This window comes from Colletotrichum fioriniae, assembly GCF_027942845.1.
Source record: "Colletotrichum fioriniae strain IMI 355084 chromosome Unknown scaffold_11, whole genome shotgun sequence".
NCBI classification, from domain to species: domain Eukaryota; kingdom Fungi; phylum Ascomycota; class Sordariomycetes; order Glomerellales; family Glomerellaceae; genus Colletotrichum; species Colletotrichum fioriniae.
In genome coordinates, this window is record NW_027076847.1 from 1790078 (window position 1) to 1807160 (window position 17083).

General features: G+C 54.9%; 4 protein-coding genes across 4 annotated transcripts; 2 read left to right on the plus strand and 2 right to left on the minus strand.

Annotated features, from left to right (window-relative positions):
- Positions 1-4574: 4574 nt before the first annotated feature.
- Positions 4575-7777, plus strand: N0V96_009128 (uncharacterized protein; the record flags this gene model as incomplete). Its single annotated transcript, XM_053189068.2, has 3 exons — positions 4575-5075; positions 5224-7168; positions 7230-7777. 3 exons carry the CDS (start codon positions 4575-4577, stop codon positions 7775-7777), a joined length of 2994 nt encoding a protein of 997 aa, XP_053053834.1.
- Positions 7778-9049: 1272 nt separating this feature from the next.
- N0V96_009129 (uncharacterized protein) lies at positions 9050-11450 on the plus strand (the record flags this gene model as incomplete). Its single annotated transcript, XM_065758549.1, has 5 exons — positions 9050-9169; positions 9221-10716; positions 10770-10973; positions 11031-11118; positions 11181-11450. The coding sequence occupies 5 exons, from the start codon at positions 9050-9052 to the stop codon at positions 11448-11450; spliced, it is 2178 nt and encodes a 725-aa protein (XP_065612942.1).
- Positions 11451-11891: 441 nt separating this feature from the next.
- Positions 11892-12620, minus strand: N0V96_009130 (uncharacterized protein; the record flags this gene model as incomplete). The annotated part of the gene is made up of 3 exons (XM_065758550.1): positions 11892-12301; positions 12493-12574; positions 12603-12620. 3 exons carry the CDS (start codon positions 12618-12620, stop codon positions 11892-11894), a joined length of 510 nt encoding a protein of 169 aa, XP_065612943.1.
- A 759-nt stretch (positions 12621-13379) lies between these two features.
- N0V96_009131 (uncharacterized protein) lies at positions 13380-15847 on the minus strand (the record flags this gene model as incomplete). The annotated part of the gene is made up of 2 exons (XM_053189071.1): positions 13380-15673; positions 15733-15847. The coding sequence occupies 2 exons, from the start codon at positions 15845-15847 to the stop codon at positions 13380-13382; spliced, it is 2409 nt and encodes an 802-aa protein (XP_053053837.1).
- Positions 15848-17083: the final 1236 nt, after the last annotated feature.

Below are 17083 nucleotides of genomic sequence, written 5' to 3' on the forward strand. Positions count from 1 at the left end.
CAGCCTGATGTGATGGGTTGGGTGCAGCGGTCACTGGTGAAGATGCTTTGGAGAGCGCCGGATAGTGCAGCTATGAGCGCCCACGGCATAGAAGAGAAAGTGGCCGAGGGAGACGGAGAACCAACCTGTCGGCGTAGCCTAGTGGAAGCTGGGTCTAGGCCCCGAGAGGGAGTGAAGATGGGATGAAGATATGGGGAGGACGAGATAGCAGACCCATGGGGTTTGTGGATATGCTGGGCAGAGCGCGAAGAGCTTGCAGACCGGTCTGGGCGTCGTCGTCTGCGGGCTGTAACACACTAAGAAGAGTAGCAAAAGTGTTGCATGTTTAAATCTGTACAGACTCTGATCTTGTTTGGGGGCTTCTTGGCCGAATCCTGGGCCTCGAGACGAGGGGGAGGGGCACTCGTCAGTTGCGTTCCAAAGCTCTGAAGCTCCAGCTGTCTGTGCCATGGCAAAGTTCCAACTCGATACAGATCATGAGAGGTTGATAAGAGATCCTCCTAAGATCCTGGGTATCATAATTGTGAACCCGATCCGATGGCATGGGGACGGACGTGCTCCCCCCTTCCGCCTATACCATCCGGGAATGGCCTACTCGGGTTCCTGTTTCTGAGAAGGGAAGGGAACGGAGCGAGGCCGGCGGGCGATAGGTTATGCGGGTGAAGAAGGAATAGGCCGAGGGTGCATGATGGCATCTCCAGGCGCCGTAGTCTGCATTCTGCAGGCTGCAAGCTGCAAGAGGTCATGGTCCCCGCCAACCGTTGTTGGTCTAGCGGTTCTGTTGGAGTCTGCTTCGTCGTCGACTTTCATGCATGGAATGAAGGGAGTTGACCCGTCTCAGAGCACGTTTCTCGTCAAGCCATCCAGTCATTGCTCATTCACGAGCCAAGCCGTTGGTCATTGGAAACCGGAGTTGCATATTGAGGAGGATGATTAAAAAGGCGGTGGAACCCAGCGTGCTTCATGATGGCCCCGGAATGGGCAGAATTGGATCACCATTTTCTATTCACGATTCCGAGCGGGTCTATTCCTCTGCCAACTCTTGAGTGAATTTCAGTGGGTGAGTGGTTGCGTGCAATCCCAATCTCACTTGGTCTCTATGTCATCCGACGTGGCCTGATAGAGATTGACCAGACTTTGTGGTCTGCCTTTGCCTTTTGAAAAGTATCAGTCAAGTCCAGTGCAAGTCGGAGTCGCATTGCAGCAGCCAGCGAGGGAACAGCCAGTTGTTTCGCCGCTCAAGGCGTCCTAGCCCGCATTCCGCGGCGCTCACCGTCTTTTCGGAAACCAAGACAGAGAGCAGTGCAGGCGGTTAGAGTTATCAACCCCCCGAGGCCGGAATACGCACGGGAAACAGTACGGTACCCGAATTCAGTACTTATGCTTCGGTTCTGAGGCATCTTTATTGCAGAGTACGGAGTCCCGTAGAGAGCCTCACTTGAGTCGCTGTTGTGGCACTGGTCACTGAGGAGGAGAATAGGGGGCAGATAATTACCTCGAGTTACGTCAGGTGGGTCAGAACTTTCCGCAGTTCATTACCATGGTCATTCACATTTGCGCAATGTTTGACCCAAATTTACGGCGGCTCTGTTATCGTGTCCTGATGGTGTCTGCGCCATCCGGGATGACCGCGGCGGCAGCTCAACGTGGCTCTCCCAGCAGGGCGGGCACTATCAGACGGTGGCGGGGATGGCTTCAGTTGTGAATCAGCCAGGGGTTTGGCACCACAGTAGACTGGTTAAGAAACGGATAGCGTCCGGTCTGTCAGTTCAGCGGCCAGTTCCAGTGGGCTCAGCTTAGCTCACACTATGAGAAGATGAGATGCTTTAGCTGCGTGGCTTCTTCAAGCTTGAAGCCCGGCGCCCTTTTCCCGGCTCACATTGTGTTGTTTGGATGCTGCTAGTGCCAAGCCCAGTCAACTGGCGAGGGCCGAAATGTTTGTGGGCTATGGATGGGGGATGGGATCATTACTCAGTCCCGCTGTGGTGTTGTTTTGGTTCAATTATTGTACGGTAATTTTTCTTTCTTTCTGTTCAGTCCCCTGAATGCTTTACGTACTTGGACCATTTCTCATGTCCTAATAACCAAGAGTTTCTGGCATTTGTTGAAGAGATGCTGGAGGGGTCGAACAGTTGAATTTTCCAGAGATGCAATTTGGGTTGCATCACAAAGACATCATAGGGCACACAGACAACGGCAAGCAACGCAAGGTGTCAGAAAGCACGGAGCTTAGAGCAGACAGAGACAGCGGCATCGACCAGGGCACATCCCACCATCTGTGATCCTACCATGCAAGAGCCCGTCAACTCGGAGCCATCTTCGATGACCATGGACTCGAGACGAGATAGCGGTAGACAGCACCGGTACTCTACACTGTAAAGCTGGCCCTGAGGAATAGTATGGAGCACTTGGTAGAGGCTGAGAGAGAGACAGGACAGAACATTTATTGGATCTTTTGCTTCTGATGGCCCCTTTTCAGAGGCATTGAGCCAATCCTGCCATCAACAATTCGTCCCGTCCAAATCAGTACCAGGGGGAGGGGAACTAGGTCCAGGTATCGGGCGAGTCGCGAGGAGGTATTCTCGGTGTATCCCGCCGCATCGAAGAGGTGTGGAGAGACTTATGACGCAGCCATTTCCACTTGGTTCGTTACATGTTCAAGACCTTGGTCAAGATGGTCCTGGCTGTGGTTGTCTCCACGCCCAATCCCGGAACGATTCTCCCCTCCCCCCCACCTCCATGGTCCATCTCTGATCTCTCTTCACGGATTCTGCTGTTCTGTTCTACGCAGTAAGTACCTAATTATTACCGAGTCTCCTGGTCTGGTACCCCTGGGCAAAGCTCTGGACGCAAAGAGGAACAAGCTGGAAGACGCCAGAGCTCAACCACGGTATCCTCCCGAATTTCCAAGTCAGCATCTCCTAGGTTCATGTGGCACCAAAATAGACGGGTGGACGCGACAATAGCGGTATGTAGAGGCCGCAGTGACATGTGCTGCCCCTCGCTGTCGGTGTCTCCCTCTGGAACCGTTCAACAGTTTTGAGCATCTCGATTTGGGGTATTTACCACCGCCGTCATTACTGTGTAGGCACTGCTCAGCTCCGAGACACGGACAGTCGACTAGACGACCGCCTCAAAAACTCAACTCTTGTTGAATTGTCTCTTGAAATTAATAATCTGATTTCATAATTTTTGACCTTCTACAGAGAGGAGAAGAGAGAAGAAGAGACAGTAGGGAAGAAGACAGAGACCCCTGACACAACGGTACAAGCCTCTACCAAGCAATACGGCGGCATTGGCATCGTCCATCAAGACCAATCATTGAGCTCGTGAGCAAGCAGTTGTGGGTTCTGCCGTGCTCAGGTCGTGGTCTGTCAGTCTGCGATCCCTGGCGCCGCTCTCTTGTGTTTTCTGGAGACTTTCTCTTGGAGACTGGCCTGGGCCGGAGAAGACCATCCACCCACGTCCACCACTGGACCAGAGAGTAAGAGGATAGGAGCAAAGTGTCCTGCAGCTGTCGTACTCTCTGATACCAAGTATCTATTGTGTGTGTGCTCCCAGCCAAAATATACCTTTTGAGACTACCCTCCATCGTATCACAGCTCCAACATTACCTTCTTATGAACATTAGCAAGAACACAGCAAGAGAGTATCCTGAGAGCAAGAGAGATACCCACCAAGAAGCATATTCTCCTTTGCCCCTTTGCTTGGACTCTGCTCCGTACAAACAGACACATTCCATCCAGCTCCGTACCCCGGCTCGTAAGCCCCACCACCTTGCGTCTCCCCCGTCACTCTGAACTCACCTCACCGTTAGACTCGTTTGGTTTGGGGCGGCTTGCCATCAGATCAGATACGGTTGCTTCCATCTTGACCTGGTTGCTGCTTACTGCTTGCTGTGCTGCCCTGGTCTTTGGTCTTTGGTCTTGGTCTGGATGCTCGGCTCGGCTCTGCTTGCTCTCTACACTATCCGTAAAGACTTTAGCTGTTGTCTCTTGTCTCTGGTGTATTCCTCTCCATTGCTGCATCCCTCCCCCGTATTCCGTCTTGAGTCTCCAGATCCCCCGGTCCAGCCCCAGCTCAAGCCAGGTCAGGTCAGGTCAGGTCCAGCCTCCAAGCGGTCAACCGTCTTTTAGTCTGTCTTTGTCCGTCACTTTCTGAACCTCTAGTCTTCCCATTCTTTTTCTCTTCTTCTCTTTTTTTTTCTTTCTCTCACTCTCATCTTCACCTCTACCTTCACCTTCACTACTTGACGCAGCATCACCAACCCTCACTTTCATCCAAACCAAACCAAACCAACCCCCGGTCGTAGGGTGACATTGTCCAACTTGAGGCTCGTCTGGATCTTCTGCCCGTCTCCCCCCTCTCGGCCTCTTTCTCTTGTCCCCCTGTTCCTTGGGACTGCCGCTAAGCCAAACTCTACACGTTCCCCGGCACACACCACACTCAGCACCACCGCCAGCACCACCACCCACCTCTTTCGACAGAAGAGCAGCAGCTGAGAACAGAACAGAGAAGACAGAAAGGAATAGGTAGACAGTTGGAAGAAAAAGAGAAGAGACAGAAGACGAGTCATGGAGCCAAACTCCCCCGCGCCAGACCCGACAGGCGTCAATCCTGTGCCCGTCAACCCCGCCAACCCCGTGCTGCGAAGCATCGCCCTGTCGGACGCCGTGACGCCGGGCATCCACCAGCACACGTACAACTCTGCCGACAGCTCGCGCGCCCAATCGCCCAGCGGCAGCAGTTACTTTCCTCCCTCCAACTACACCACCCACGACGACGACTCTCACCACCAACAACCTCCCACAAGCAACAGCAACAACATCACGAGCAATCCGACATCGTCACCCGCAAACGCAGCTACGAACACTACTACCACAAACAACTCCAAGGTCCCTCCGTCGCCAGGACCCGGCGACATCCTCAAGCGCATGACCCTCGCCGCCATGGGCCGTCGCGAGTCCCTCTCCCAGATTCGCAGCGCCAACCCAGACCTGCAGCTGAGCGGCAACATCATCTCGGCCACTTTCAACATTCCCCATTCCCTCAAGTACCGCAAAGGTTCCGACTGGGTGAGTTTCTTCGTCTCTGTCATCTCTACTCTACCACTGCTGTTCAATCGCTTGCTCTATAGCTTCTGCCTCAATCCCCTCACCCTCAATTCCCGCGCGATGCTTCACCCCGGCCTGGACAACCCCGCTGACATCATTGCCATCACAGGAATTAAAGGCGCGCCGCGGCCAATCCGCCCTCTTCGACTCCTTTGCCTACCTCTCTTCCGACGAGACCCCCTGGAACCACACCGTCGTCGCCTGGACGGGTGAGATCGATACCCCTCAAGACGTCCTCTCGCCGCCCGGCACCCCGCCCGCTACGACTGTACACTTCTCCTCCCTCAACACCCTCTCCGCGCCCGTCCCCATCGATGGCGATGCCCGCCTGCCCACGCCGCCCCCCAGCGAGGGTCTCTGGCTTCCCAAGGAGGACCAAGCCCGCCTCGAGACCCAGCTCGCCCACAGCAAGACCATCAAGACGGTGCCCGTCTGGCTCTGCGACGACGACGAGCAGCAAGAAGCGGGCGTCCTTCTCAAGGACCAGAGCCGCTGGCGCCGCTACGCCGAACATGATCTCTACACCCTCTTCCACTACAAGCAGCATGAACCCACCGACGGTCGCAAGGAGCGCCTGCAATGGGCCGACTACTACCGCATGAACCAAAAGTTTGCCAACCGCATCATCGACCTCTACAAGCCCGGCGACATTGTCATTGTCCACGACTACTACCTCATGCTGCTGCCCAGCATGCTCCGCCAGCGCGTCCCAAACATGAACATCTCCTTCTTCCTCCACTCGCCCTTCCCCTCCTCCGAGTTCCTGCGCTGCCTGCCCCGTCGCAAGGAGGTCCTTGAGGGCGTCCTCGGCTCCAACCTCGTCGGTTTCCAGTCTTACAGCTACTCGCGCCACTTCTCCAGCTGCTGTACCCGCGTCCTTGGCTTCCCATCGGATAGCGGTGGTGTCGACGCCTACGGTGCGCGCGTTCAGGTCGGCGTCTTCCCCATTGGTATCAACGCCGACAAGTGCGAAATGTACGCCTGGACCGACGCCGTCACTGAAAAGTATGACGCCCTGAAGAAGCTGTACGAAGGCAAGAAGATTATCGTCGGCCGCGACCGCCTCGATTCCGTTCGCGGTGTCGCCCAGAAGCTCCAGGCCTTTGAGCGCTTCCTCGAAATGTACCCCGACTGGCGCGAAAAGGTTGTCCTCATCCAGGTTACCTCCCCCACCAGCATCGAGGAGGAAAAGGACGACGATGGTTCAGAGAGCCGCATCGCGACCCGTGTCAACGAGCTCGTCATGCGCATCAACGGCATGTACGGCAGCTTGGGTTTCTCCCCCGTCCAGCACTACCCCCAATACCTCAGCCAGGACGAGTACTTTGCTCTCCTCCGCGCCGCCGACATTGGCCTCATCACCTCGGTTCGCGACGGCATGAACACCACAAGCATGGAGTATGTCATCTGCCAGCGCGAAGGCCATGGCCCTCTCATCCTCTCAGAGTTCAGCGGTACCGCTGGTAGCCTTAAGGACGCCATCCACATTAACCCCTGGGACCTCAGCGGTGTCGCCGTCGAGATCAACAACGCCCTCACAATGACCCCCGAGAAGCGCATGAACATGCAAGCCAACCTCTACAACCATGTCACCACCCGAAACGTCCAGAGCTGGATCGATAACTTCATCCGCAAGCACGTCCACGTTCTCGGCACCCAGAAGAACGTTGCCGCCACCCCTCTCCTCGATCGCGCCACCCTCCTCAAGACCTACCGCGATGCCGGCAAGCGCCTCTTCATGTTTGACTACGACGGCACCCTTACCCCCATCGTCCGCGAGCCCAGCGCCGCCGTCCCCTCGGAGCGCGTCCTGCAGACCCTCAAGGCCCTCGCCAGCGATGAGCAGAACGCTGTTTGGATCATCTCGGGCCGCGATCAAGAGTTCCTCACTCAGCATCTTGGCCACATTGCCGGTCTTGGGTTCAGCGCTGAGCACGGCAGCTTCATGAAGAACCCAGGCTCTGACGAGTGGGTCAACCTCGCCGACGAGTTCGATATGGGCTGGCAAGCCGAGGTCATGGCCTGCTTCCAGTCCTTCACCGACAGAGTGCCCGGTATGTTCAGATTGCCTTTATTGACAAGTAAACGACGAAAACATCCGCTAACATGACCTAGGTTCCTTTGTCGAGCGCAAGCGCTGCGCCCTCACGTGGCACTACCGTCTTGCCGACCCCGAGCAGGGCATTCACATGGCCCGCGAGTGCCAAAAGGAGCTCGAGTCAACAGTGGCGCAAAAGTGGGATGTCGAAGTCATGGCAGGCAAGGCCAACCTCGAGGTCAGGCCGACGTTTATCAACAAGGGCGAGATCGCAAAGCGCCTCGTACACACCTACAACTCGGCGCCCGCGTCCGAGAAACACCCCGGCCCCGTCGAGTTCGTTCTCTGCCTGGGCGACGACTTCACCGATGAGGACATGTTCCGCGCCCTCAACGGCCTGTCGGGCACCGAGGTCCAGCACGAGCACATCTTCACCGTTACTGTCGGTGCCAGCACAAAGGTCACTTTGGCAAGATGGCATTTGCTGGAGCCCGAGGACGTGGTCGAGTGCGTCGCGCTGCTGGCCGGAGTCGGTCTTGGCGGCGAGGCTCACGAGCACTTTGGTCAGGTCAACTTGGCTGCTCTGAGCACGGTTGAGGGACACATTCCCGAGTCGGAGAAGTGACTAAAGAACGAGCCAAGTAAGCTATGATGAGGAAGAAGAGCATACAGCTTGGGGGAGTCATACAGCCGGGAGTATGGATAGAAAGCGGCATTCTTTGATTTTATTGTCATTACCTCAGCCGCCGGTATTTGCTTTTTTTTTTTTTTTCACCTGTTTTGATATTCACAGACACACACACACTCGCCGATGAACAGAGCGACAAGTCATCGAGCAACATGGGGGGGTGGTGGTTGATACGAGGCATGATGCATGGGCTCAGCATGGGAGCGGGACAGCCCAAAGAGACGGGCTAGATGCATATAGACTATATTCTTATCCTACACATTGGACCTGCTCGTTTGTGTTTTTGATGTCTCTGGTGATCTTCCTGATGTTTCCTTCTCTCACATGTCTTTTAACAGCTCTAAGATGGTGTGTGTAACGGCCCCAGAAAAACAACGTCACATTGCATTGACAGCGGCTGTGCTCGAGATCGTCGGATCTACAGCCCGGTCCCTGGCATACGCTCGGGCGGCACGGCCGAAACTCAATTGAAGCTTGTTTGTGCTCTTGGGATGAATCACTCGTTCTCGATTGGAAATGTTTGGATGAAACTAGTGTCCTGATCGTGTATGCAATGAGACTTACGCCTTACACGTTGACGGCATCACGAACTCGTTCCCTTTCATGGCATTCAGCCATTTGAGGTGGAATATTGGCAACTCCTCCAACAAGAGCACCTTTGCGCAGGTTCAAGATCCTGGTCATGTGGATTCCTTGGCGAGTGCTACGGTTCTCGGGGTTGAGGATGCTATTCTTGTTACTCATTAGTTGGGCAATCATCATCTCTTCTTTCAACATGAGCATATTGCAACTTGCTGTGTAACGTGACGACTTGCCGCGAATAGGTAGATGTAATCATAGATGCCTGAAAGACTCGATCTCACTCAAAATGTCCATCATCTCACCAACCATACCCGGTGCTGCCTTGGCACATCCCTGCTATGGCGATATCGGACCCAGCGACGCTTTCGACCTCCCTCTTTGAGCCTCCTGATCCGACGTTGGATTATCGAAAAGAGAACGAGCACATTACGGAACCCTTGCTCACACGAGATGCGGGGCGATTGATACGCATTGCTGGAGGCTGCGAAATGTGCTCAGAGAAGGGTACGATGAGTTATCGCGATGGTTTAAAGGCCGGGATGGCCGTTGTCCCTATAATCGACACGATGCAATCATCAGTCACAAATCCGTGACGGCGAATGTGAAAGACAATCACCCAGAGCCAAGATGCGCTACCTCTGGATCTTTTCCGCCCTCGTCTTGGTTGGCAACGCCACCACTCAAGATACCACCGACGAGGACTCACCTGACATCGAAGCAAACCGCTTCATCATTGAATTCGCCAGCGTAAGTCCTCTCGTCGTCCATAAATATCTATTCAAAAGTAACGAACAACAGGGCACCCGCACCAAAACCAAGCGCGACGAACTCTCCTCCTCCACAGGAATCCGCGTCCTCAAAACCTACGACTCACCAGTCTTCTCCGGCGCGAGTCTAGAGACAAACAACCACACCCTCGAATCCCTCCTCGTCCTCCCAGACGTCGTAGCCGTCTGGCCAAACACGCAAGCAACCCTCATCGCCCCCGTCAAGCGCCAAGTCGCCGTCGACCCCAGCGCGGCAGCATCACATGCAGTCCACTGGGCCACTGGCGTCGATAAACTCCACGAACAAGGCGTCCGCGGCCAGGGCGTGAAAGTTGGTATCGTCGATACGGGGGTATGGTACAGACACACCGCCCTCGGCGCCGGCTTCGGTCCCGGGTTCAAGGTTGCTGGCGGCTGGGACCTCGTCGGTGACGGATGGGCCGTCGGTACCGAGAAGAAGCCTGACGCGGACCCGGCTGATGAGCAAGGGCACGGAACGCATGTTGCGGGGGTCCTTGCTGGGGAGGACGTTTCTTCTGGGTGGGTTGGTGTTGCGCCGGACGCGAGTTTGTATTCATACAAGGTCTTTGGGCCGGGCGATGGGACGGACCAGGCGACTATTATCGACGCTTTCCTCCGTGCGTACGATGATGGAATGGATGTCATTACCGCTAGCATCGGCGGCCGAGGAGGGTTCGCAAACAATGCCTGGGCCGTTGTCGCGAGCCGGATCGCTGCTGAGGGCGTGGTCGTCACCATTGGCGCCGGGAACTCGGGGAACGGAGGGGCGTATTACGCCAGCACGGGCAGCTCGGGGGAAAATGTGCTGAGCGTCGCGAGCGCGGAGGTGAAGCGCGATGAGGCGACGGGGGAAAAGGTCCTGCGGCCGTCGTATTTCACGAGTTGGGGCGGGTTGTATGATTTGTCTGTCAAGCCAGATGTTGCTGCGCCTGGGACGGATGTGTTTAGTACCTGGCCTGGCGGGGATCATAAAGAGTTTGTGTTGCTGTCCGGGACGAGTATGGCTACGCCGTATATTGCTGGTGTAGCGGCGTTATATATCTCCAAGCATGGCGGGAGGAGTGTTCACGGTAAAAGGTTTGCAAGGGAGCTGAGTATGAGGATCGTCTCGACGGGGGCATCGTTGCCGTGGTTGTTGTATAGTGGTGAGGCGGATGAGGCGTATCGGGCACCTTCGCAGCAGGTTGGCGGTGGGCTTGTTGATGCGGCCAAGGTTGTTGGGTATCGAATAAGCTTGGAGCTTGCGAGGTTTGGACTGAATGATACTGCCAACTTCCGCGCGGATCAAGGGGTCCTGGTCAGGAACGGGGGGAATGAGACGGTGAGATACAGCTTCGAGGTGGAGAGTTGGGCTGGGGTTGAGATGCTCAAGGCGTTTGATGGTCGGGATCCGGGAGAGACTCCGAGGATTAGGTACAGGCCAGAGATTGTGCCTAGTAATATCTCAGCGAGCGCGAAGGTGCCGGAGGAGTTTATCTTGGGTCCTGGAGAGGAGAGGCGAGCAGAGTGAGTTAACTTCTTCTGACATCGGATCTGGAGTATCATGCTAACTTTGCTAGATTCATCTTTGAGGTGCCCAAGGGCGTCAACCAGACAGCACTCCCAGCATACGGTGGTCGCCTCTTGGTCAAGGGCAGCAACGGGGAGTCTGTCGGCGTTCCATACCAAGGTCTGACTTTCGACTTGCAGAAGCAGATGGAGAGTCCCTTTCATGGGACCTACCCATGGTTGAGGTCGACGAGCGCGTATAGCAACAAGACGACGTGAGTTTGATGTGGTCGTTGACACCTGTTGATACGTGAAGCTGACTTGAATTATAGTTTCAGCTTTGAACTTGCCAGTGGTATCCAAGACTTTCCCATGATGTTTATGAAGGTCAAATGGGGCACAAGAGAGGTGCGGTGGGATGTAAGTCAACTCTAACACCCGACTCCATTGCAATAAAGTTTCATACTAACCTACAGTACCAGATCTATGAGTCCGACTTCGACGACGCCACAGACTGGGAATACCCTCCCGTATCCGGACGACAAGGCTACATTGGCTCAGCCACGTCCTGGGCGTCTGCTGGTAAGACGTCGAGCTTCAACCCCGCTCGTCATAACGCCAGCGATACTTTCTCGTTTCCAGAGACTGATGTCGCGAGAAATGCGCTGACGACGGGCGGATTCACGACGGCGTACTATTGGTTTGGCAAGTTGGGCGACGGAAGTGTCATGACACCAGGCAACTACACGTGAGTCATCGCTCCACCATTGCTGGGAGTTGATGGGACTTGGATCGAACGACGCTGACCTGTGTCTAGAATGAGATTTGCGGTTCTTCTCCCCTTTGCTGATCCTCAGCTTAGCGAGAGCTGGAAGGGGTTGACGACCCAGTTCACGGTTTTGCTAAAGGCTGGGAACAGCACAGTCAGCAGGAGGGGTTACTGATGAAAAGCTAGACGTTTTTTGGAAGGATACTGTGACTGATTAGATGTGTCGATGTCCCCATAGGTACATCGGTGGTTTGGGCAAGTCCTTGTAGTAAATGCCTCGTCTCTAGGCCAGTCGTGCCATGTCAACAGGTATCGCAGGCTCATTCCCATATCCCCCAGTATGTAAACTGTCCATCCGCGCGCTCTGAAACCGCCCAAGAGCAAATTTGAGGAATTCCTCTCCAACACGCCCAGTGATTCCTCATCACTGAAGTCGTTGAACACCATCATCCACCAGCTTGATCATGCAATCGCTGCCGAAATCGGGTTGCTCCTGGCAAAGAGTCTTAAACTCAGGCATCTGGAGATGTAGCCTCCGAGCCCATGGCTTACCAAGGGTGATCTCCAGGAATATCGCCTTGAGGATGTGTGTGCTGTCCGCGTCTTGGTAGTCTGTGTAGAGAAGCCGGCCAGCATTGATCCAATCCTGGGGGCTTGGTTGGTGCAACCCCATGGATACGGCTGCTCGTTGTGTACGGGAGTATGTATAGGCTTTGAGCTCCGACTCAACTTCGGAGCAGAGGATCCGTACTAAAAAGTAATCGCCTAATGTCCAAAGCTGGATGGCGGTGCGTAGGAAGGTGTCGTTTTGACGGACGCTGTAAAAGTCGAATACTGTTCGAAGGTTCGGTCAGCCAATATCCTCTGAGGTGCTCCCATGGTGAAGCTCGAGATATGAAAGAAGTGTATTGTATTGCATTGAGTGAAGTTCATTGAAAGTAAGAGGTCGTTCCCACCCACCATTATCAAAGACATGCAAGGAGAAACAAAGAACGGGAGGAGCACAGTGAACAAGGTCTGCTTACCACCAATGTAGATGTAGTTGATCAGGTACTCCATTTGCTTCTCAGTGAAGCAGGTGATCTCGACAATGCCAGTCTTGGCCTCCTATCAACAAGTTGGATCTTTCACTCACAATTTCCTTTGTCCTCATTCATGCAAACTTACCGGTCAGTCACCCGTCAAGCATCTCATGAAGTATTCAGAGCGGCCACACAAGATCGACTTATGCAGGTTCCATGTCTTGCCTTCGCACTTGACTTGACATTCTGATAACTTGCCAGTCTTCAACAGCCTATGTACCCCAGTTCGTCAGCGTCGATCCCTTTAGATGGTGATTGCGGTCTGATGTATTTCTGATCGAAGTTTTGGCGTCTTTGCTAAGGCTGAACATGAGGTCAACCCAGATTTTTGGATCGCTCTTGCTTCAGATTACTTACTCGTGATCGTCGAAGACAATTTTGAAAGAAAATCTGGAGAAGTTTTTATAGTTGAGGCGAAGACGATATCTCTGAATCACAGCCTTTGGGGCCAGGACTGGCCCGGCTTCATCGCTCTCACTTCCTTCCTCATGGTAGGTTCTGTTTTATGCCTTCATTTTCTGGCAACTTGAAAAAGTGAACATCATGGTATAGAAGTAGTTCATCCAAGACGTATTCAAGGCATGGTAATAGTATACGAAAAATCCAAACCTGGCTTCCGCTCATGTCCGATTTACTCTTCTCGGGTAATATTCTGGGCACATGATACTTGATAATAAGGGGGAGAACTTTGTTGTAGAAGAGAATGAATTGCAGCAAGAGGTATCTAGTCTATATCTATAGCACAGCGAGTCCAATCAAAACGTCAAGGACAGTCGACTTCTAAAAAAAGTATGTACAAAGAAAAAAAAACAGCTCAAAGTCGTTCTGCCTTAGATGGTGATGTCCGCTGAGGCGCGGATGTCGCGCGAGCTGGAGCCGACAGAGAAGGTGTACTTGCCCTTGGCGATAGCCCACTGCTGAGCAACTGTGTCCCAGTAGCTCACATCGCGTCTGCGAACGCTGAAGGTCACGTCGCCGGCGGCGCCGGGGGCGAGGTTGATCTTCTCGAAACCGCGGAGGACGCGAGGGGGTTGGGCAGCCTCGGATGGGAAGCTGATGTACAGCTGAGCGACCTCGGCGCCCTGGACGCCGCCATCGTTCTTGATGTTGGTCTTGACGCTGATAACCTCCTCGAAGAGGTCCTCCTCGCCACCGGGGACGAGGGTGCCGGTCGGGTAGGTGGAGTCGGCGGCGGTCTGGTTGGTGACCTTTGCGTTGACCTTGCCGTAGGTGAAGGCGGTGTAGCTGAGGCCGTGGCCGAAGGGGTAGCGGACGGTCATGTTCTTGGAGTCGAAGTAGCGGTAGTCGATGAAGACGCCCTCTGTGAAGTCGCAGTCCTCGGTGTAGCAAAGGGAGACGGGGTAGTCGTCGGCGTCCTTGGCGATGGTGTGGGATAGCTTGGCGCTGGGGTTGACGTTGCCGTAGAGGACATCGGCGATGGCGTTACCGCTCTCCTGGCCGAGGAGACCAGAGTAGATGACGGCGGTGATGTTCTCATTGTCAATCCAGGCGTCGAGGATGCGGGGCCCGGCGGTGTTGACGACGACGACGGTGTTGTTGCAGTTGGAGGCGACGGAGGTGACCATGGCATCCTGCTCGTCGTCGTACAGGAGGCTGCGGTCGCCACCCTCGCCGGAGTAGGAGTTGATGAAAGCAATGCAGACCTCGGAGTTCTCGGCGTAGTTGGTGAATGAGGGGGTCATGGCGGTTCCCTGGCCAAGGTTGCCGAGGCCACCGCCGCCGCCGCCGGTCATACCTCCGCCAGTGCTGTTACCGCCGGTGCTGCCGCCCATGCCGCCACCAGTGCTGTTGCTGGAAGAGCCGCCGGGAGGGCTGCCGCCGCCACCACCGCCAGACATGCCGCCGGAAGAGGTGGAGGTGTAGGTGTTGTTCAGGAGCCACCAGATCATGCTGTTGTCGTCAATAGCGCGCTGGGTGATGGCCTGGAAAGGGGTGACCAGGTAGGGGAGCGAGAGCTGACCGGAGCCGGTGCCGGAGGCAAGGTGGCCCTGGTAGACGTCGCTGTCGGTACCCTGAACGCTGAAGGGCTGGTTGGGGCCGGCGAGCGCAGGGCCGGCGTGGGCTCCGAAGAGGGAGATGGTGCGGGGCTTCTGGAGAGGGAGACCAAGGCCGGAAGTGTTGGAGTTCTTGAGGAGGACAATGGACTCGCCGGCGACCTGGCGGATAAGCTTGGAGTGGTTGCCGCGGACGTCACGGTACTCGGTGGTGGAGGCCTTAGAGGGCTGCTTGCCGTCGTCGAGACCGACGTAGTAGTATCCAATGACGTTGCGGACGACCATATCGTCGAGGCGGGCCTGGGTGAAGCTGCCGTTGTTGATGCCGGCAGTGAGGATGTCCTCAGTCCAGTAGTTGCTAGAGCCGTAGTCGAGACCGGCATTGGCGGAGCCGTAGGAGGTAGACTGAGAGTTGACATCGGGGAAGACGAGGCCGAGGAAACCGAATTCCTTCTTGAGGAGCTTGCTGACAAGGGCGTTGTTCTCGCAAGAGAGGGTGTCGTTGACACGGGTCATGCCGCACATGACGGCCATCATACCGGCTTGGACACCGTCGGCAAAGGGCCAGGAGTAGAGCTCGTGGATGGTCTTGTCGTCGGCGTTGGAGGAGTAGACGTTGGTGGTGGTGGCGGAGATACCGGAGGATCGGTTGGTCTCCTGCTCGTTGAGAAGGAAGTGGCGGCCACCGGCAATGACACCGGCCGAGTTCATGCCGGAGATGGCCTTACCCATGGCGATACCGGTGAGGTAGGGGTCGGAACCGAAAGTCTCGGGGGTTCTTCCGCCGTAAGGGGTGCGGCCGAGCGGGCCGGCCTCGGGTCCGTTGATGAGGTTGTAGCCCATGCCGTAGAACTCGTCACCGATGGCCTTGAACTGCTCCTCGATGAGCTGACGGTTCCAGCTCATGGTCAGGGCGTTGGCCATGCTGAAGCCAGAGACGTAGAACTGGTAGTTGATGCCGGAAACACCATCCTTGTTGTTCAGGGCAGTCCAGGTGGTGTTGCCAGTGACACTCTGTCCGGTGATGATGGAAACCTTGGCGGCGGTATCGAGAGTCGCGACAAAGGCCTTGGCCTTCTGGTAGGCATCGTCGAAACGGCCGAGGGAGACTGTTGATGATAGGTTAGGTATAAGTGGAAAACTTCACTTGTAAGAGATGTGTACATACCGTATCCGTCAGCGAGGATGGCGTTGGTGAGGGTGGAGGAAGAGTTGGAAGCAGCAATAGTAGAAGAAGCGAAAGAAAGAGCGGCGAGCGCGCCCGCAGAAGTAGAAACCTTCATGCTGGGCAAAAAAAGAAAGCGAATGTCTAATAGTGGATGAAGCAAAAGAATGAAACTGGTTGATGGGTGTTCATCTCAAGTCTACATCTTGGCGAAACGTCCGAACTTATATCAAAAGTTGTTTCCATGTTTTCCCATGTTTCCTCCTGTTTGCTCCTGTTTCCTATGGATTGCAGTTTCATGCTCCGCCGTCATCGTTGCGTGGCCGATGGGGCGATAGCGCCGACGTCCCGAGTTTACCTCCGTAGCTCGTGGTGATGATGATCCACGGTGAGCCCCATCCATCGGCGAAGTTCCACGACCCGGCATGTGGGGGATGCTCCCGGACACCGGGCTCAGATCTCCGCCTTATTCTTCAATGTCTTGTTCATAGACAAGAAAAAGTCACCTGGATATTGTCAAGACTATATTCGTTTGAATTGCCAAAGCTCACTGTATTTTCTGTGTATTTTCTCACGATTGAAAGACTATTCTACGTTGAGCTATTTGCTATCAACTCTCTGGTGTTGAAGTTTGTAAGCGGCGGCGGGAGGCGATATCGCGCGTCGCCAGGATACTCACAATAAATTAAGGCTGCGAAGCGGGCCACATCTGAGCCACATCTCTAATGGCGTTTAAGTGTCTTTATCATGGAGACTCCGATTTCCCAGGGTCAAATGTATGCGAGAATTCTTTTCCAGGGCGGCGGAAAACCCGGGCCCCATACCGGGAAATCCGAAATCTACGTCGGCGACGCGTGGCTGTCTCCGTAGAGGGACCTCGAATAATGCTATTCCCTGCCCAACGCACTAGAAACTCTGCAATCGGAGCCCATGGACTTGGGAAAGGGAACTAAAAGAAGCGGCCTCGCCCTTGGGAGCTACCAGGCTAGATGCGCAATGATCTAAAAGGGGTATTATTCTGCTCGCAGATCCCGGAGGCGATCTTGACATCTGCGAGCTAAACCACGTGGATGGTAGCATTGGACTATCCCAATCATAATTCACAAGTGCGCCATTTTGCTTGGCGATGTTATCAGATGGACCATGTTAGCCGAAGTGTTGGACTTTGGAGTCCCAAATCTCAGGTCTTGATGGAAGCTGATCCGTCAGCTAAGCCAGAGGCGTTGAGACACCTTACGGTATGGCCACTATAGCCGGATCTCAGGATCAGTGAGTGTGGTTACGCGGCAAAGCTTTGGATGCGTCCGAGGGGCTGATGATAGGGTGACAGTGAGTCGATGGCGAGACAAAGGGA